Source organism: Vipera ursinii (assembly GCF_947247035.1).
Source record: "Vipera ursinii genome assembly, chromosome: 3".
Classification (NCBI taxonomy): domain Eukaryota; kingdom Metazoa; phylum Chordata; class Lepidosauria; order Squamata; family Viperidae; genus Vipera; species Vipera ursinii.
The window spans coordinates 74,701,276-74,723,766 of record NC_139516.1 but is presented as its reverse complement, the minus strand read 5'-3'; the positions used below and the strand labels follow the sequence as shown (position 1 = coordinate 74,723,766).

General features: G+C 35.9%; 1 protein-coding gene across 1 annotated transcript; it reads right to left on the bottom strand.

Moving 5' to 3' along the window:
* Window positions 1–840: 840 nt before the first annotated feature.
* Window positions 841–22,398, bottom strand: DNAJB4 (DnaJ heat shock protein family (Hsp40) member B4). Its single transcript, XM_083359413.1, has 5 exons — window positions 22,197–22,398; window positions 21,049–21,100; window positions 12,697–12,971; window positions 8,252–8,826; window positions 841–4,526 (listed from the first exon to the last, which is right to left on the bottom strand). The coding sequence occupies exons 3-5, from the start codon at window positions 12,905–12,907 to the stop codon at window positions 4,293–4,295; spliced, it is 1,020 nt and encodes a 339-aa protein (XP_083215539.1). The 5' UTR covers window positions 12,908–12,971; window positions 21,049–21,100; window positions 22,197–22,398; the 3' UTR covers window positions 841–4,292.
* Between the last annotated feature and the right edge of the window lie 93 nt (window positions 22,399–22,491).

Sequence of the window (22,491 nt, the reverse complement as noted above, 5' to 3'; positions counted from 1 at the left end):
CATAACAATAACTACTATTATTACTATTACTACTACTACTATTATTAATAGCCTGGCCTGATGGGGGATGGGTTGGGATTTTACTGTCGTTTTTAATATATCTATTTATTGTTTTAGCTTGGGCATTGTGTTTAATTCTTTTTTTAACTTTTGTATCTTTGTATTTTTATATGTTTGCCCTGTTCACTGCCCTGAGTCCTTCGGGAGAAGGGCGGTATATAAATAAAATTATTATTATTATTATTATTATTATTATTATTATTATTATTATTATTATTATTATTATTATTATTATTATTATTATTATTCAGACTGTGGCTAACACGAGTTTTAAAAAAACAATGGTTAAAAAAATACAAGTACAGTATTTAAAAAAAAATGTCAAGGTCAACCAAAGCACAAAGAGGCTGCTGAAGACACTGGACAACAATTGGGCTCAATTATTCCCTCATCTCCGTGAACACAGCCAGATTTTTAGGGCTTGTTGGAGAAGGCATGTTTCCTGGGTCCCCCTGGATGGCAGTTCCTGATCTATGGGGATCCAGTGCCCCTGACCTGACCTAGTGGGATGGGCAAACAGTGGGATAAGCCCCTCAAATCCCTAGACCAGGGGTAGGCAACCTCGGCTCTTTTATGACTCATGGACTTCAACTCCCAGAATTCCTGAGCCAGCTTGGCTGGCTCAGGAATTCTGGGAGTTGAAGTCCATGAGTCATAAAAGAGGCGAGGTTGCCTACCCCTGCCCTAGACCCATGCCACGAAGCGCTTTATACGTAATAACCAATACCTTGAATTACACCCAGAAGTAAAGATAGACAGTCAACTTTAATTTAAGCACACCTACTTCAGCTTTATTTATTTATTAAATTATTGGAATTTATTTGGATGACTGCTTCTTCAATCCTTTTTGGATTACATTTGTTAAAAATCAAAGACAAACAGAAAGTCTTAACCTTCTTAAAAACAATCAGTTATAATAGCTTAAAACAGTAGTGTAGTTTTATACATGGGTTTCACTGTGACTTTCAAGAAATATGTAAGTTTGGGACGTATTATAATTAAACTTAGCAAACAAATGTTTTACTGCTTCTAATGCAAGTCTGTGAGTGCCTCTTTTGGATTCTCTTGAAACAGAAGACTTTTAGATGAAATTGTTATTTTGCAAATTGCCTCTTCTGATGCAGAAAATGGAAGGGGGAGGCAAAAGTGAAGTTTATCTTTCTGGGTTTTATTTAAACATCTGTTATGGAAGAAGAGATGGAATGATTGCACAATATAACTTGATACTATTAACAACTATTCAGAAGCAGACACTTAAGGCCAAGATTCTCAGCAAAATGAGAAATTCTCTGCCAGTGAATCAGTAATAATGATATAGCTAACTTTATAATCAGCAAAACAGTGATGCGTAACAGAAAAATGCTCTTAAAGCCTTCCAAAAATATTTTGGGAAACTCTGGAATGTTCTATTTTTTCTTTTTTCCTGATTTAATCCAGTATTGATCATCCCAGCAACAGCTAGATTGGTGTGATCTAAAAGAAGCACTGAATATTCCAGTATTCTGTGCATTATTCCATTCCCGGAATTGTATATTTTACAGAATTCCCAGAATTTTATATATGTTTTGCATATTTCTGCTAGTTATTTTGCATCATTGCTGTTTTCCATTCAATAGTTTCTCATTTTAATAATGAGAAAGTATTTACCATTTATTTTTATTTATCACACTTGTAAGGCCAGTACACCATTACCTCATCTAGCGCCAGAGTACGCTCACTCTGCCAGATCCAGTAACATGGGCAGAAATCATTGGGGAGAGGCAGATCTGCAAATATATTCCTAGGCCATCTAGGGGCTTCGAAGGTGACAACCACACCTTGAATTACACCCAGGAACTTGCAGGCTCATGCCAAATTCTAAACCAGATGAAGCTTCTGAACGTTTTTCAAGAGCAATCCTATGAAGAGGGTTTTAGAATAGTCTAATCAGGAGGTAATTAAGGCATTAAGAAGGACAAGATTGAAATGCGATAAATAAAAAAAGTTGGCATTATATTCAGGACAAACTCAGAGCTCCTTATAGAATATACATTTATCATATAAATTCTACTGCCATAAAACATTACCATTTATTTAGATCAGATGACAACTGTGGGATTATCAATTTATCACTTTCATATTTACAGTCTCTTAATATTAAAAGATACTGAATTTACAGCTAGAAAAAAGTTTTGTACGCCATGTTGCATGAACACTGTAGTTTGTAAACCATGAATTGTAGTCTAGTATTGTGTGTAAATACAACTAACCTATGCAACAAAACAGGAAACTGTTAAAAATGGTCTTATTTTACTGTAATGTATAAATCCATTCATTTAATATACAATCTAGAACTTTCCTAACTTGTTAATGCCATAGGTTTCATTAGCATTTACTCTTAATAACAGAATAGAGCAGTGTTTATCAACATTGGCAGCTTGCATATGTGTAGACTCCAACTCCCAGAATTCCCAGAATTGAGAAACACCGGTATAGTGTATTATCTCCATACTGCAGGTACGTGTTATGTTTCAAATGTCAAATACTGTTTTCATTTGTTCTCATGCATCAAATTGACAATTAGAGGAAAAATGTTAAAAATAATAGTTTAATATTTAAAAATATGAAATGCAATACATTATCATAAAGTATATTTAATTACATTTACAATATGCACAAATAAAAAGTAGTAGTTTTCTTGTTCTCATTTTTAGTGTCATTAAAATTTGCTTTATAGATTCTCTCTCGTTTCAGAAAGGGGTGTTATAAGGTGTTCAAAAGAGGTTGTTTGCAGAGCACTTTAGCACAAACAGCATTTTGCTTCAAAGCATTAAAGTAATCAGGTCCTTTGCAAGGCACATGCAACTGGTTTGAAAGCAGTCTTTGCTTACTCCACATGCAGGTGTCTCAGCAAAAATGTTCTGTATGAGCATGCAGAAAACTGGGAAGAGCTTCTGAAGAAGCTATATGAGATTTGCAACGAAGACAACTGTTTTACTACTTTGAAGACTGATCATTTATGCTTTGTGAAATACCTCTTTCAAATGCTTTCCATAGCCCTGGTTTAAGATTGCACATCTTGTCATACACCCTTTGTACTAAAAAAAAATCCCATTCACTCAGGAGTCATTTTTAAAGGGTATCCTCCCACTATCAATTACTACAGCTGTTTTGGATGTTAATATGCTAGTTTTAGAAAAGTGGTATCATTAACTTTTTACATAATTGCTAAACAGCCTGTCACTTAAAGGTGCTATCTAGAACACTTTGACTGAATAAAATGAAGTTTTATTGTAAACAAAGATAAATAATTTCATGAATGTTTCCATTTGACCATATTACAAGACAAGTAGCATTGTCTTAATTTTAATACTGTTCATCTGCTGCCCAAGAATATTAGTTGAACATGTACTTCTTTGCAAAAACAGTTTCATTACTTTTTCTTCAAATAATTCACTACATATTCATAAAAACTTCAGTTTGTCTGAGTTTCAAGTATTCATACTAAACTTGAAAAAGACTGCAATCGTTACTGATTTAGGCTAATTATTCAGATGATGCTTATAAGTATGCTGCTTCATGAAATATAAATTCCAAAGAGCATTAATGCATTTTCACAACAATTTCTATCTGGAAATCCATTAGGCCAAAAACAGTAGGTCATCAAATTGTATTTTCTCTTAGGTCGCTATGTCTACTACCAGAATATGGACTAAAGGAATTCACAGATTAGTACAATAATGTAAGACCCACCTCTCCTTTGGGCTCATAAACATTTTAAGTGATATTACTTGCCTGCTGCTGTGCAAAAGGTAATGAGAGCTTAGAGCATGTACATAAAATAAATATTGCAAATGTTACACAGATTCATATAACGAATTCTAATACTGTGATATTTTAACTCACAGAGATAATCGGGATTATCTGAATTAAAGTGCGTGGCAAATTATGCACTTTATTAGAAATACACGGACAGAGGTGTTCCCTTTTTACCCATGATTACATGGACACAAAATACTGGATAAAGTGTTTTGTTAAGGAAGATCCAACAAACGGTTAAGTAGTAATAGCCTTATACCTGGTTGCAAGTCTTTGTATTTTGTACTCCAATTCTCATGCAACACTGCATAATTCACTTCCCTACCTGCACACACAAAAGAAAAGTTCAACAGTTATAGACTGCACTTTTACAGCATAAACCTGAAAGTCCTTGATGTTCAATGTCTATTCGGAACAGTTTGCTGATATGTTCTTTATGATACAGGAAGATTTCTCCTGAGTACTTCTTTTGAGGCTGGAGCTATATTATCTGGGAAAATTACTTCAAATTCTATAATTAAGTCACCTCGTTGCTCATGATTTTTAGGAAATGGTAAACCATATCCTATAATTCTCCTTCTCATTCCAGGCTTTACAACTTCATTTACTGTCATAGGTATTGTTCGGCCTTCTATAGTTGGTACATTGATTGAGGTGCCACATAAAGCCTGGAAAATAGTAAATTGAAACAATTAAGAGCAGTGTATTTGTTATTTCTTCAGGCTTCAAGTATACTACATGTCCTTCAGAAAGATAAATAACCATAATTCCTAAAGAAATGACAGCATAATTTCTTCAAATGCAAAAAACACTATGTTGTATCTTTTTTGTAAGTGGAGAGTTACCACCAAACAGTTGAACAGTTCAGTATATAAATACCATTTGCAATAAAGATAAAATAGTACTTTACCACTTAATAAAATGTGCAAAAAATGCTAAATGTAAAGACAGGAGAAAAGAACATTGCCAACAATATTTTTTCTTTCATAGGTTATGTTCTGGGCACATGACACAAATTTCCACCTCTTACATTTCGATTAATGTAACAGGGTGAAATGGGGCTACGTGCATCTCATTTAATAGGAATATCCTGTTATAGTCTTAGAATGTAATTGATTGCTAGAAGTGTTGGAATGTTCTAACCTTGGAATATACATTTTGATCATGAACAGGTGTTCTGACAAAAGAAGACAATATTCTGAGATCAGAATTTTTTAACCTCTAAATGTTTAACACATATTTCCCTAACCAGGCTAGGGAAGCCAATTCTCAAACTGATTTTAAAACATTTCTGACATACTAAATTGTATCAAAACTTACCAGTCAGTTATTCTTGCTATATAGAGATGGAACACTTACCTTTTTAAAATTCACAATATAGATGTAAATAATGTTCTTTAAGATGTCATCTGCTACCTGTGGGCTGAATCCCTGCCCCCCCCCCCCAGCTCCTTCTAGCAACCCAGGGAGGGAGGCATTTCCTGGATCTGTTAATGCCTCGTTGTGAGAGGAGAAACGTAACAACAAGGGTGAAGGTTCATTCTCCGATCTTGTGGGTTGAGCATATTCACCATTATTGCAAACACGTAACAACCTTGAAACTACAAGTACTGAACAAATAGTGCCCAGATTTCAATCTTACTATTTGTGGGAAAATTACAAAGACTGTGATGGGGCTCAGAGAAACGCTGAGCATTAGCCTATGTGCATACTAGGGTTCGCCAAGGGGGCACATTATACCTGTACTGCAAGCCCTGCGTTGGTTGCCACCAAACTTATGGATGTAATTTTAAAGTTCCAGTGTTAATCTATAAAATCCTACATGCATATCTACTTGCAGGACTACATTCGTCTACAGTTTGATCTACCCTGGAAAAGGCATTAGTATTGCCCCACATTAAGGAGATCAGGGAGGCCAAGGCTTGTTAGCAATATTGTTCTCCATTTAAAGTGCTGGTCCTTTGAATCAGCCTCCTAGTAAACATCAAATTGTCTCCCATACAAGACTGCCTTTCCAGAAGTTGCTCAAAATTGAGGTCTTTTGTAGGGCATTTGGGTTTGACTAGTTACTCTGGTTTCCCAAGAATGATATTTATATTTTTAAAAATTCTGTTTTTGTGTTTACTCTTCAATAATAATGACAAAGTTACCAGCACAATACAGATTCCATTATGTAACATTACCAAGGGTTCCACCAAATACTATTAGGTTTACTTTTGAGCAGGCCTATGTGGAAAACTGGGATTTGTTGTTTGAAATGAACCTTAAAATATAGAGGACAAAGTTCTAAACAGGTGGGGAAAGAAGGAACTGGGTTGCTTTACAGATAATTTTGGAAAATGGACCCACCACTGTCACTACTTCCTTTTCTTTCATGTCCAAATGGATGCCTCAGTGAGGATGGGGATTATGGCCTTGACAAGATATACCCATTTGCCATCTGTAGCTCTTGAGGAAAGACATAAAATCCCAGGAAGAAAGTGGCTGGTGGACTATGAGTACAAGCATAGGAGATGAGGCAAATGCAAAGCAAATGGAAAACTGGTCTAACCGTTATTCCCATGCTTGAAAGTAAAAAAGGCTATCATGTTATCACATGAGTAGGAAAATACAGTCAGCAGAAGTGTTTTAATAACTTGCCTTGTACCCTACATACCATTTGTAATACACAGGAATTATTGACTGAGAAATAGTGCTCTAACAGAACATGAGTCCCTAGGGAGAAGGGCGGTATAGAAATCCAATAAAATACAAAAATACATTACGATGTGTGCATTAAGGTAATTAAATGTATATGCTGCACACTTTTGAAAGCTGATTATTGCAGTGGATGTATCTCCTAAATCTAGTCATCTAGTTTGCATGTTCACGATAAAGTACCAATACAGCATACTACCCGAGATGTTTTACTGTTGGAATAAGGAATTCTATACAAAATTTTAAAAAAGATTTCAAAACATTTATAATAGGCTATTGGATAATTTGATGGCCTTGGTGTGTGTGTGTGTGTGTGTGTGTGTGTGTGTGTGTGTATACACACACACACACACACACATATACATATGTGTGTGTGTGTGCTAGTCGTTTCCAACTCTAGGGGCTGGTGCTCATCTCCGTTTCAAAGCCGAAGAGCCAGCGCTTGTCCGAGGACGTCTCCGTGGTCATGTGGCTATTACCTTCCCACCATAGTGGTCCCTATTTTTCTACTTGCATTTTTACGTGCTTTCAAACTGCTAGGTTGGCAGAAGCTGGGACAAGTAGCAGGCGCTCACTCTGTTACGTGGCACTCGGGATTCGACCTGCCAAACTGCCGACCTTCTGATCGACAAGCTGTGTCCTACCCCACTGAGCCACCGTGTATGTATGTATGTATGTGTGTGTGTGTGTGTATATATATATATATATATACATATATATATATGAATATACTTTTATTATATTATTATTGTATATCTGGTGACTGAAAACTGACAATATTACTATTTTTTTTGAACTGACAACATAAGGTGCCATTATTTATTTGTTTGTTATTTATTAAACTTACATGCTGCCTATCTTGCTTGGAGACAACTTTCATTGTCTTATAATTATATCAACATTATATCAATATTATGATAAAATATATTTGAAATCAATAAAATATCATGGCAGCTCAGCATAGAGTTGCTCACACAAGCAGAATGCTGCTCTTTTGTTCTCACAATAGTGTTAATTGTTTTTCTGTGATCACAAAAAAAATTCTAATACTTGATGATATTGGTGAAGGTTTGTTCTTCGAGCTTATTCAGAAACCGACCCATAAGGTCAGAGAACAAACTTTCACTCTCATCCTACACCCGAGCTACAGATATCCGCCACTACTGCAAACTTGAGGATACATTTCCCTCTACCAGCATTCTGATTATGTCACTTCATAGAGGATTGTTTGCATTTCTATTTGAGGAATATTCAAGGACAACACATTCACTATAATGTTGTAGTACAACACCACACCCTAGTATTGCAAAATCCCATACAGATGTAAAGTGCAAACAAAAGTAGTCCAGAAAACCAGTACAAAGTTTGAAGATTTATGTGTATAATGACAGTGAGGAAAAAGCAAAACAGTGTTCATAGGTAAACAGTTCACTGAATAGTTAAGAAGAACAGAGTTAACTTTGTGGGAGAAAGATAAAATGCTACAGGATATATTATTTAACATACTAAATTCTAAATTTACATGCCATATTTCCAAATTAAGCTATTTAACATCTACATTCCAACATAAGCCTTGTATTCTTAAAGAACATTGATCTATGTCAAGTTTAACTCAACTACAAATATAAAACAATATAAATAAAAACAGATTGTAGAAATATTAAAAATCCAGTTTTAAACTTAAAAGAGTACTTACCTCCCGTAAACTAATCTTGACAGGGTAGATTATATTTGAACCATCTCTCTTGAAATGAGGATGTACTTTATCTTTAATAACAAATACAATATCACCTGGGATGGTGTTGGGTGTTTCATCGCTCTCTTTGGGGAATGTAATTTTGGTACCTTCTTTCCATCCTCTCTTAATATCAATTGTAAGAATTTTATCTTCTGTTCTGACACTTCTACCATCTGGATTGAGCCTTTTTCGGGAAATTCTCATTCTTTTTGTGCAGCCCTGATAAATCTCTTCCAATGATACTTTCAGTTCATGAATAACAGGAGGATCTTGTTTACGACGGGGTTGATTACCAACTGTGTTTCTTTCTCTTGGAAATCCATTCACATTAAAAGTAGGAAAGGAACCAAATGGATCACCATCCACTTCCATATCTTCAGTGTCCCTGCCACCAGCCATCCTTCTGCCAAAGAACATTTCAAAAGGGTTTGCGCCACCAAAAAATGCTGCAAATGTAGCATGTGGGTCTCCATGAAAAGAATAACGGAAAGTACCTCCTTGACCGTCCGGTCCACCAGCCCCTCCTTTCAAACCTACCAAATACAGAAGCATAAGAAATAATAACCATCTTAAATAATTATATTTGTTAACAAAACAATATTGGGCTGTGATCCAGAACATAGGAAATCATAATGGTAAGACAAGAGGGGCAGATGACACTGTCCTTTTTACTTGAGGGAATATTTTGTCTTTTACCAGTTTAAGAAAAAGTAATTTGTGTTTCCGTGACATCAGGTGGGGAGAACTTTAACAACTCATATGACAAGCCCATGTCTTGTCCTGTCCTGCAAAAGACAAATTATATGCATACGTAACTGCTGGGGAATGTGGGAGAAAGGAAAAGAAGGAAGTCTTGAAATAGCGAGAGAAATGCTTTAAATATGATCAAACATAAAACACAATTGGGAAGGTCATAGGTAATCTTTCACTGATTAAGTTGTATGTCTTAAGGAATACTGAATCTCCGTGTTTAATCCACAGAGAAATTAAATCTCTGAATGAATATAAAGGATTTGGGCTGCTTATCAAATATACAAAACAGATGTACAGTTATGCATATTTATTGGAAGTAAATCCAACTGAATTTTAGAAATAAAATTTTTGTGGAAAGGAACTTTAACCAGGAGTCCCAAAAAAAATCAATGTATTGCAAACCAGTGAGTTTTATAAAGAGATTTTCACAAAATTATGATACCATACTTAGATGAACACCTACTTCAATTATTTTAAGCTTGCTTATCTTCCTACATTATGACACCCACCTACATTCTGTGATTAATTTCACCTACACATTTTTCCTAAATTTAACCAATTTCTCATCTTTTTGCAAAATCTTTAAATCAGCTAAATAGATAGTTTGGATAAAAGGCATGTTAACTCTGCAATCCTTTTTAAAAAGTATTCTTAATAAGTTATCTGATCTGAAAATATCAAGTCAATAGTTGCCACAGTAGGTATGAACAGTCACAAAATATTAACTTATGAGAAAGCTTACTAGCTTCCAAAATGTTCTTTTTTTAACTAGTGGATAATTATTATTGTTTGCTTAATATTTTTAAATGGTTTTTTAGACACAGACATACTGTAGTATGAACTCAAGTGTATACTAAGAGGGCACTTGAGGGAACATTGGTTTTCATGGGCCCATTTTCCTATCATCATTCAAGATGGTAGTGCTTAATTATTTGGGATAAAATTACTGCACAATCGTTATATTCTTTTTCTTTACAAATTATTTACTGAAATCCAAACATTTCCATATTCAGAGAATTTCGATTCTCTAGAATTTAAAATGTGCACATTTGTGAGACTAGACAGCAGTTGTGAGACTAGACAGCAGACAAACATTTCTCCTTAGAAAACTTAGCTGACAAATTTCTGGGGGGAAAATAGGCATCTAACATATTGTAAGTGTGTAAAGTCTCTTAAAATATTTTTCTTTTAAAGTTGAAGCAACTTATTAAACCATCCATCTTCCTGATATAATTTAGAAAAATTTTAAAATTTATAATGGTGAATGTCCTATACCATTCTCTTTGGTTATGAAATTAGACTTTCAGAATATCAAGGAAAAAATGGATTCACACTTTGTGTTAATCTATTATTTCTTTTGTTGGATTTTACTTTACCATGATATAAACCAAGTATATAAATCATAACTTATTACTCAGCATCCTATGTGATGCACACCATTATGGCTTAGTTTACATATTATTAAAATAAATGATGACATATCATGCTTGAACCCAGCTTACATTATAAAACTTAAAAGGACTACTATGAACCCATAGGGTTATCTAAATTCTAAACAACTTCATATTACCAATATTACTTGGTGTTTATTTAGAACAGGAACATGAAATAAAGACTTAATTTAAGTCCAAATGATTTATCCCTAATCTTCATGGGTCTAGTCTAAATATGACTAAATCTGGATCCATCCCAATACTAAAAGGTTCAAAATATATTAAGAAATTTCCTTGATTTCCTTGAAATTTCCTTGACTAGTTTCAGCTATATTTTGAATAAGTGTTCATTTATAAAAATAGGGTTATAAATATTCTAAACATTTTAATCCAGGCAAGCTATGAAATAAAAACCTGGTACCATTATACCTCATGTTCTGGTGTCAGAATCATAAAACTTTCATTTTGAAGAGATAGAAAATTCAATATCAGTGGTCCTCGACTTACAGCCATTTGTTTAGTGACCATACAAAGTTACAATGGCACTGAAAAAAGTGACTAGTTTTCACACTTATGACTGTTACAGCATCTCCATGGCCACATGATCAAAACTTGGGCACTGACTGACAACTGGCATGTATTTATGACAATTGCATTCTCCTGGTGTCTGTCATCACCATTTTTAACCTTCCAACTGACTTCCCATTCATCTGAAATGGTATACGGTTTCCTGCGTGAGCAGGGAGTTGGACTATAAGACCTCCATGGTCCCTTCCAACTCTATCATCATCATCATCATCATCATCATCAATCATTATCATTTCTGATAATCACTACAGCATTTCAGCAGCTGACATAACTGTTGATCACATGCTCCTTTTTCTCTTGTCATTAACCTATGATATGAGATCAATTTTGACAAAAGATAGATTGGCTGCCTATTTGTATAGAATTGAATATTATGGTTAATACAGTAAAAACCATCTTATTCTGCTGGTTTTACCATGTTTGAATAGTGCAAATAATGTGTCAAAATGTATGGCTTACATATACATTATTGGCATTCTTCCTGCTTATTATATACATTTTTTGTGAGTAGAGGGTTTATTTAACAAAATTTAGCAACTAAAGATGTAGAACTAAGTAAAGGATGCCAGGCTTGATAAACTATACCATGTACTTGACAGAATGATGCTTCCCAAAATAGATAATGGATTGATTGTGCTCAAAATGTATCAATGCCATGTCTAATTTAAAAGAATAGTAGATTAACTGTCTATTCATCGTCTGAACAAGAGTCAGTCTCTAACTCTGACTAAATTATCTCATTAGAATTGTCCCTAATGCTGTACATAAAGATATTAAGAACACTGATTCATGATTTTAAAAATAAGACTCAGCAGATCAAGGTCTTATAAGTTTCCCAAGAATACAGGGAGGCAATACTAAAATGATACATTACTACTTAATTTGAATTTTTACATAAACATATGCATTTATGAGAAACACGTGTTTTTATAAGATAATTATTAAATACTGATGCATTTTTAACTCTTATATTTCAGCCCATCATATTCAATACATGGATACTTCTGTCTCACTGAGGGAACACAGGACCGTAATGTAAATATGCAACTTCATTAGCAGAACAAAAGCTATTTCCAAATCTTAAATTAAATTTTGAAAGATAAAGGCAGTGGCTGAATTCTAAAAGCTAGGCCTCATTCCCTTGACACATTAATAGCTGGGAAGGAAGCTGTCGTGGTATTTTCATGACATCAGGCAAATTCTTTCCTTTTTAGACAAGATTCCAATGTAAGCCTAGTCTGTTCACCTGGACTCTGGTTCAGAAATAGCATCATTTTATTTCAATCTTATTTTAACAAAAATAAAATATAAACTTTAAATTTTGTTATTGTAAGAATAGCTCAAAATAAACCAATTCAGCAACTATCAGAGCCAAAAGCAGCTTAACATTCCTGAAGTTGTTGCAACCAAAATTAAGAATCCTATCAAGCATAATAGAAAATCAATTAGAAATTTCATAGCAAGACTTGCAAGTGTAATGAGTATATAGCTACTGAAATATAATTTAGCTAAATTCTCAGATTAAGTTCTTACAACCAAATACTCATTCCCTCTTGATTTGAATTAATTATATTCAGCACAAATATATCTCTATTAATAGCTATAATGAAACTACAGAAATTATGTTACCTTCTTCTCCAAACTGATCATAAATTTCTCTTTTTTTGGGATCACTCAATACCTCATAGGCTTCTGCAATCTCTTTGAATTTTTCTTCTGCATGAGGAGATTTATTCTTGTCTGGATGCCATTTAAGGGCTTGTTTTCGGTATGCTTTCTTGATGTCTTCATCAGATGCTCCTTTTTCAATTCCAAGAACAGAATAGTAATCTTTTCCCATTTCAATGTTTAAAAAGTATGCTTTCTTTTGTTTATGAGTTCTGTATCTCAGCTATGCAATGTTCCTAAAAAAAAAATTAACAAGAACTGTAGTTCTATTAAGCAGCCAGAAGACTGTTGCCACCTTCTCCTTCTCCTTGATCACTCTGTACAAAGATTGAACTGGTAAAAACACTGCCACCCAGAGCACTCCCAATTACACTACGTGTCTCTGCTCTTTCTAGAACAGCAAATGTTATAAGACGTCATTTCCCAAGCTAGCTACTGCCAAAACTCTGTCGTGTTCTATCTTTGCACATTTAACTGTTCATTGACTGACTTCATATGAAAGTATTTTTTAAAACCGTGTGGAATTTTGTAGCCATTTAGTATTGTGTGGATGGTAAATTACAGATATAGGTCTGTTTTATATATTTATTGTAAAAAATGGGCTACAGAAAACTATTTCTTAACATTTAAAATAAAACGGTTTAATCTAGTAATTGTGACAAATACTTTATGGGAGTGAGTGTGAAAGGTGGTCAGTTTAAAAACATTTCAGAAAACACACAAATAAAGGAATTATAAACTTTTAACACTTAGAAAATTTGTCTTCCTACACTGCAATATACAACCCTTCTTAATTCAAACTATTTAAAAAATGCAAGAGCAGCAATAATAATTGCCAGTGGAGCAATAGGGACAAGCCTATTGTGAGAGCAACCCAATGGTGAACTACAAATGGTTAAAAAGGAAAAAAAAGAGACAGGATATGGGAAACACCACATAAACTTACTCCCTCAAGAAGCACCAGGGCAAAATGGTGAGCTGTGAAAGGGAGAATATTGCTTAAGGTATGGATGTGCATGTGTCAAGGTTAGAGGAATTGCAATCAGCAGGTTGGAAGCTGAAATCAAATTGCAAGAGTCTGTTGAAGTCATCCATCCGAACTCTGATATATGGGACCTATTGTTTAAGAGACATCTTAGGAGCGAGAGGAGCAAAATTGTCTGACTTCAAGATTGTGACAGAAGGAACCAGACATGGAACATTCAGGAGGTTTGCATCATAGATTACCTGACTGTTCATTCTGCAAGTTAGAAATATAAATAATGTAGAAGTTAAAACCAGAGAAAATTTCATGCTAGGTAAATGAATGGCCCTTCTGCAGCTATTTCAAATTCTTAGGATTCCTACATTGGATGGACCGCTCCTTTTAAGAAATGCCTCCATTGTTGGAACATGGCTTTTATTGATAGCTAGTCCTTATCTCAAACATCATAATCCCACCCAGCTGGGAGAAGTCTAGAATAAGATGTACAAGGCAACAGGTCCTTATCTGTTGAAGTCTGAAAAAAAACAGCAATCAAAACAGTTCAAAGTATCAGTTTTCGCAATGTGGCAGCTGGGATCAAGATGGAAGAGTAGTGTCAGAATCCATTTATATCATATTCATAAATGTATGTTTAAAACATTATTCCATGGATTCTGCCATCTCCGGAAGAGAAGAGAATGGATGTGTATTGAACCGGTATTAGGCATTTCAAAGGAAAGGAGAAGCCTTTTGAACTGGGGAAACAAAAGGGAGGGCTAGCATCTGGCTTGTGTCACGGAAGAAAGCAATAAACATGAAAGGTCCTAAGTTCCTTCTTCCCACGAGAGGGATGATACGAGATAAAGGATGGGGGACTGACCAAATGGGGCTAAGGGGGGTTAAACCGGGAACTCTATATAAGGGTTTAGTTCGTGGAATAATATTAAGTCCTGTCTCATTTCCTACAACCAAGCATGTCATAGTAAAGATTCTTTTTGGAATAGATTTGACTCCAAGAATTTTGTCTTCCTAAGACGTGGTTTGGGGTGGGTCCTGACAAGTAGTCTGAGACTAGTTTCAAAATCCTGAAAGCTGCTTATTCTTAAATAAAATTTGGAAAGTAACATTCAATTTGTCGAATGGAATTGTCAAAGGTAGTTCTAAATTTCTGCATAAAATTGTTATAGTTGTCCAAGATGGCACTTTGATTTCAGTGTGAGAGAACAGCCCACCTGACTGTTCCTTCATTCAAAAAGGTCAGAACAAAAAAAAATGGTCCAAATCTGCAGGAAACTCTGCTGGCCTGCCAGTCATAAATAGTTCATACTGGGTAGTGAACATTGGGAATCTGTCCTGAGGACTCTCCCTGAACTCCTCCAGAAGGCTCCCCAGGGAACAAAATATCATCCATGAGAAAGCTGCCTGTGGGACCAATTCAAGTTGAGGCAACCTTGACCAAAATGCTGGACTAACTACATCATAACATTCTATAAGCTCATGATTTATGTATCCTATCTGCTGTCTATGCTGTAATAATGGCTCAACAATTTGTTCTACAGATTGGAGGTATTTCAAGGATCTGTAGCCATGGTCTAGGTCTAGAATTCATGATCCAATCCTCATCTAATAAAAGAATAACAAGGCTCTCAAGACTGTTGTAAAACCCTTCAACTATGCCAGACTCAATAAAGGAACTTTTGTAAATATTTTTATTGCTAGCTGGATATTGTCATATAATCTTAAAAGCTTGTCAAAGACAATTCTCATTTATACCTAGTGTAGTTAAGGCCAAAAATGAGATAACAATGGTCATTGTGAATGCATCATTTGGAGAGAAAGAGATGCTAATATTTCTAAAAGGGCACTGAAGTATCACCTCATGGTTCTGATCAAGGACCAAGCTATATTGGACAACCATCATCCACTCAATAACCTTTACGTAGGCCACCACCTACAAAGAGATCTGGATGAAGGGGTCTACCCTATGAAGTCTTGGTGCATTTCTGGATACAATACAAAAATTAGAGACATTGTACCATGGCAGTTCAATATCTTTCTGAGTGGATATATCCAATGAGTACAGGTAGTACTTGACTTATGATAATTAACCCCAGAATTCCCATTGCTAAGCAAGACAGTAGTTAAGTGAATTTTGCCTCATTTTACAACCTTTCTTGCCAAAGTTGTTGATTGAATCACTGCAATTGTTAAATTAGTAACATGGATAAGTGAATCTGGCTTCTGTATTGACTTTGCTTGCTAAGGTGATAAAGGTGAACAAAGGTGGGACACTGCAACAAGATAAATACATGCCACCAGACAAGTGCTCAATTTTGATCATTTGGCCATGAGGATGCTGCAACAGTTGTAAGTGTAAAAAATGGTCACCTTTTCCAGTGCCTTAATAACTTTGGTCACTAAATGAATGGTTGTAAGTCGAGGACTACCTGTACATGAGATGTCACAAAATTCAACCTCTTTCACATTTTATTTAATATCTACATGTAGTCACTGAGGGAGATAACCCAACAAATGGGGTTTGGTATCATTAATAAATTGAGAAAACTAGGTTAACCATCTCACTTCCAGGCTATCAAGATGTGACAGGTGGTCTTGTCCCAGGCCAGGACTCTGTAAGAATCTTGAAGAAACAGAGTAAGACTTTACCCTATCAAAGTAGAGGGTTTGTGGATTGAAAAGTCAACTGAATCTAAGACAATTCCAGCTTAACTATGGAGTTAAGTAGTTATTCTCCTACTAAAAAAGTTGGTATACAATTTAGGGGTGTTTCTGTTATCTCAGCTCCTTTTGGAATAGCAGATTTAAGCTGTGACTAAGACCTTTGTCTACTTCAATATGTGTGCTAATATGAATACTCTTGCAGAAGGTGTGGACAGTAGTCACTTATATCTTTGTCACCTCACTAGAAGACTACATAATTGCTGTACATAGTACTGTCCTTAAAAAAAGCATCTAGAAACTGCAATTGTAACAAAATGCAAAGGACTGGATATTAAATGAAATACATCTATATTGTCATGTAATATCAATATGGTCGAATTTTCATTGCTGGTTCCTTTCCAGAGTGCTAGTCTTTGAAATCCTTCATAGTTTGGGGCCTGCAAGACTGCTTATTCCAGACATGTCAAACACAAGGCCCAGGGGCCGGATCCGGCCCACAAAGTGGTTTCATGCGGCCCGCAAAGCCATCCTGGAAACAGTGAGGGAACGGCCCCCACTTCCTTGGCCCTGGCCCAGAAACCCTCCTTCTGCCAGAGACCCTCAGATCTGTCCCACTCCTGCCCAGGCCCCCATAGGCACCCTTGATGCGAACGATGTAGAGCTGGCCACGCCCACCTAGTAGGCCATATGCACTCTAGCCACGCCCACCCAGTAGGCCACACCCACCCTGGCCATACGCACCCGGTCCCTTGAGGGCAACCGCAATGCTGATGCGGCCCTCAATGAAATTGAGTTTGACACCCCTGGCTTATTCCAAATAGAATTTGTTCATTTAAGATGTACTTATACAGAGTGCTTCCCAAAAGTTCTCACTTCTCATGAACTCTAAACCTGAAGGGGATTATTTTCTCAAGGAATTCCTTTCTTGTGGAATGCTCCCCTAACATTCCAGTGATAATATAATAAATTGATATGGTACGGTATGTATGGTATGGTACAATACAATATAAAATCTGTTATGCACAACATTGTCTTTTCAACTTAAGCTTTTCTAAGTAAAATATCACTGGTCTCAAGATTCATATTTCTTTGCAATTCCTAAAGAATTCCATTCCTATTAGCCAGTTTCATACCATCCAGTTTATTTCTGTTTAAAAACATTACAAAATAATTCTGTTCTATTTGTCTTCCTCATTACGCAGAGCTTTTTACAAGTTCTTTTGCAATGAAGTGGGTCTTATAATAAAATATTTTGATGTAGGCTGCTCCTTTTCAATACAATCCATTCCACGCCATTCCCCTTCCTCCTGGGCTCCTCTTCCTATAATCTATCAACATTGCATGTCTCTTAAAATTTTCAGATTCTCCTTTCATAAATATTTGTTTGCCAAAACCTTCATTCTGTGCATGTTACAAAAATAAAGATGCTCATTTCTAATGATCAGAAATACAGAATGATTAAATTCAGAACAAGGCAGGAAAATATTGTGATCTTATGGAATAAAAGGAAAGCTCTGAAGAGACTTATGGATGATTTGAAATTGGGAACCATGATGAAGATGGGTAGCTAATGGTCTGTTTTTTAAAAAAAATTGTCATGAGTCTCTTTGGAAAATAGACAACTTCAGTACTGAATTATTTTTCCAAACAAGATTATTAGTTGCCTATTTTTATCGTCGTTATCTTAAGTCAGTTTGATTAGGAAAAAATATTTGAAAGGAATATTAAAAGTGCTTATAAGCTGCAATTCTGTAAATGTTTCCCTGCAACTAAGTCCCTGAATATAACAGAACATAATCCCGAGTAGAAATTTACATGATACAGTTTGTCACTACTACGATTTTTATATCCTATTTTTTAAAAATAATCTTCCCAAAGCAGTTCACAAACAACATAAGCAACTGTAAATACCATGAATATTATTTTAAAAGAAATTAAATTTATAGGACTTTTCCCACAGGGCAATTGAGGATAACAGAAACATGGAGAAGAGAGGACAGCTAAGCAGATTTAGAAGGTATTTGTTGCTGTTGTTTGCTTTCCTTCCTCTCCCATCTGGGACCCTTTCCACAAAGCTGTTGGTGGTAATAATCTGTGGAGGGAGGGAAGAGATGACTTCCAAGCAGAGTGGAAGAAAATTCATACTAACAATACTTTACCAAAAAAGGACCTGCGTGCATTTCAGATGTGGACATGTGTTGTATTCCAGGGGGTGGAGTATGTTTCCAAGTATCCATGCCAGATACGCTCAGTCTTTTCTCCACTAACACATTATAGTATGACTCACACTGCTAAAGTTAAAGTTAACAGCCAGCCAACTCTCTTGTACTGTTCAGTAACAGCTGGATTCAACAGCTTGATGTTTTCCAGTAGAACAGGGGTTCTTACCCTGGCCTGGGCCTTTTGAGTGTGTTGAAATCTATGGATCCTTGTCAAAAAAATTTGCACATATATTACAAAGAAAACTGATTATGTTCAAGTATAGCTATTAGAATATTAAAAACAACAAATATGCCACAGTAATATATGTGCTTATTAATTTTTTTATTTTTTATTTTTATTTTAATCCCATTTATATCCCGCCCTTCTCCGAAGACTCAGGGCGGCTTACAATTTAAGCACAAACCAATGTGCTTAGCAATTAATTAATCCATTAAAACAAGACAATACTCTGTTTAAGGCTATTACAGTTTTTAACAGTGAGGTTATTGGCCTTAACAAACATTTTTGGATTCTAGAAGCCTTAAAGTACTTTGCTGCCTACATTATTGAATGAAAAACTAAATTTCAGTTAGATTAGTGAAATAAAATTATAATTCTTTTTCACGGGCACCATGAAATCTACCCACATCCTCCACATTAAGGATGTCTGTAATAGAAAGTCCATGACATATTCAAGGTGATAGGTCATATAACTAATATTGATACTCACTTAATCAGAATTTTTTGTCTTGCAAATGAGAAAAAGTTTTCTTACTAAATTGTTATTTAACTTCCACAAAAGGAGTGAAAAAAACCACAAAGCAATCTCCCTCCACAATCTTAAACTAAAACATTTGCATAGGCCTAACTCTGATTGCTACCCAAGTTTAAGATCAAAAACTTTTATTCAGAATTTCTTTCCTCAAAGGCCATGTCCTGCATTTTCTGGAATCATTACAAGGAACAATGCACTGTAGCTCTTAATGTGCAAGCTGTATTGCAGCTTCTTCACCCAAGCAAACTGCTCTTAAAAGCTACCTAATAAAATGCAGCAAGCACTCAACTCTTTTAAAAGGTTCATTAAAAAAATGCCTGGTTGCATTTGGATGAGAATTTGTCTGGAAGAAATACACTTGTAGGCTACATTAGCACACTAACACTGAATACGACTTCCATTTTGTTGCCAGGAAAACTCCATGTCTCCTTATCTATGAAGTCAAAAATGAAACTAGATTTGAAAAAGATTTTAATATCCCCAGCTTATTATTTTCCAGGTAGAAGAGCTAAAACCACTAGATGTCACTGACAATCTGTACAAATACAGGTACTGTAATCTAAAAATATTTTTTAGCTGTAAACTCATAACAAAAATACTATACTACATAATTATTGCATCAAAGTATTTGATACTAAGCTTTATTCCCCCAAATAATAATAATTGTTTATTCCTTCTCATATTAATCTCATAAAATAGTAGTTAAAAAACTACAGAATTGCAACCTAGGTCAACGACTTCACATTTTTGTTTAACTATTCTCTATGGGGCAATTTTTTTTAACTATTAGTAATCCGAAGTGCTTCAAATGAGATATGCTATCAGAGCCAGTAACCCAAGAAAAAGCATTATAAATTATTGGAGCATCTCCCTTTAAAGCTGATTTTATCAGCTTTGCTCCTAAACAATAAATCACACGAACATAGTATCTAATTCTGGTATCAACCTGTGCAGCAACTGACATTTTCAACCAGAACAAGAAAATGAATAAATCTTTTCTTATCTGATTTTGGACGATCACCACTATCTTTTTTTATCCAACAAAAAATTTCAACCAAAAATGACATTAGCAACATATAAATCAAATTTCAAATGTAATTCCACCAGGAAAACTTACTTACTGAAGAGGACAATGAGGAACAAGAGATGTTTGCTAGGCCAATTAACCTCTATCTTACATGAACTACGGTGGGAAGGTAACAGCGTTCCGTGCGCCTTTGGCATCTAGTCATGCCGGCCACATGACCACGGAGACGTCCTCGGACAAGCGCTGGCTCTTCGGCTTTGAAACGTAGATGAGCACCGGCCCCTAGAGTCAGAAACGACTAGCACGCATGTGCGGGGGGAACCTTTACTTTTACCTACGTCAACTATACCACCAAAAGTATCATTTCAATCCAAAATTACAAAAAAAAATTAAAGATAAAATTATGAGAAGAGTGGGATTGTAGAGTATTGCTGCAGCTAGTTTTTACACCTTGCAGTAAAAATTCTACCCCAAAATATAGACAAAAAGAAATTGTGCAGAAAAGCTAACAGAGCGACAATTACAGAAATGATTTTCTAATAACCCCAAGTCCATTTTGTAGGAAGCAAGCTGTTATTATTATTATTTTTTTATGTATCTACACCTTAATAACTCTTACAATGGGAAATGACCGTAATAAATTTGGAACTTCATCAGACCTACCGTGGATTTTTGCACATCGACCACTCTCCCGTCTTTTATTATTTTATTAACCCTGTTAGACACAAAAATAGTCACAAATTGAAATTCACTCTGTTTGTGTTACAAATAGAAAAGAAGTTTATTAGACTTCACAACAAAGTCTAAAAAGTAACGGTTTGCAAGCGTGGTGGATTCAGGAAGGCAAACAATGTAGCCAAACACTGAATCACACCCCAAATTCCAAAATCACATATTATCATACATCCTATCGCGACGCCCCATTCCCTCCCCCATGGCCCCATTGGCTTAGGCTTTGGAGGTTACAATCTATCAGAAGCGCCTAAACAGAATACATTATCTCTGCCCCTGTTTGCTTACATTATACTAATAAGATCCCTCCCCTACTATCAATTCTAGATGAGAGATATCTCCCATCTTCTACACCTGCCAGGGGTACCAGGCACCAGAAGGTACTTAAAAACAATTCCTAGATAGTGACTCACATTTGGGCCCCATGGTAACTCCTGTTCTCCCCCTCCCTCCACTTGAGGCCTGTATTTTTCCCCATATTCTCAAAGCATCTACTCAAGCGATTGATGATAAAATTATTCTAAAATATAAAATATGATTACATGATAATACTAAAAGCATCTATCTTTTTATTTTTAAACTGCCTCACTACTTCCAGTTATTTCCCACAACCCTCAGTTTTAATGTATTAATTCAATTAATAAAGCTTAATTCAGGTTCCCGACACTGCACAGCCACACTCGCACCAGATTTTTTTAACCCTGGCAGGGCCACCGACTTCATTGCTTTTTTTTTTTTAATTCCATTTATATCCCGCCCTTCTCCGAAGACTCAGGGCGGCTTACAAGCTTAGCAGTTTTATCACTCTTAACGTACAATTTAAGGGGAGAAGGCTTCGTGTACAGAACGGCGGGTGGCAAACTTGTCAATATCATTTTAAGAAAAAGCCCTTCATGAGATACGTCACTTGTCTTTATATACGCTTTTCAACCCGAAGCGGAGAGGCGACATCGGGACGGTTTGCCTTCGCCTCAGCGCACCCCCTCGGGAAGCAACCCCGTGGCTTTTTCTATGCCTTCCAGAATCAAAGGCTCAATTTAAAGACCTTCCCTCCGATTTACCCGTCCTAAGAGACTCACTCGCTAGCCCGGCAGGTTGTCGCCACCACGACAGAGGCTCCCTGACAGGCGACAGGAAGTACAGTACCACAAATCAGTTCCTTTCACAACTGTCCAAATATATCGGTGGAAAGTACGCTGAGGGGAAGGAGCGAGGGGGAAGGGAGCTGTTACTTAAATATCGCGAGATACGCCCTCCCCGAGAGGCTCTCGTCTTATCTAACCCAGGAAGAACTCGCGCGCGCGCCGCCCTTCACATGTCCGTTTAACGATCTCCAACACCCCCCCCCTTCCTTCCTTTTCGCCCTCTCTAGAA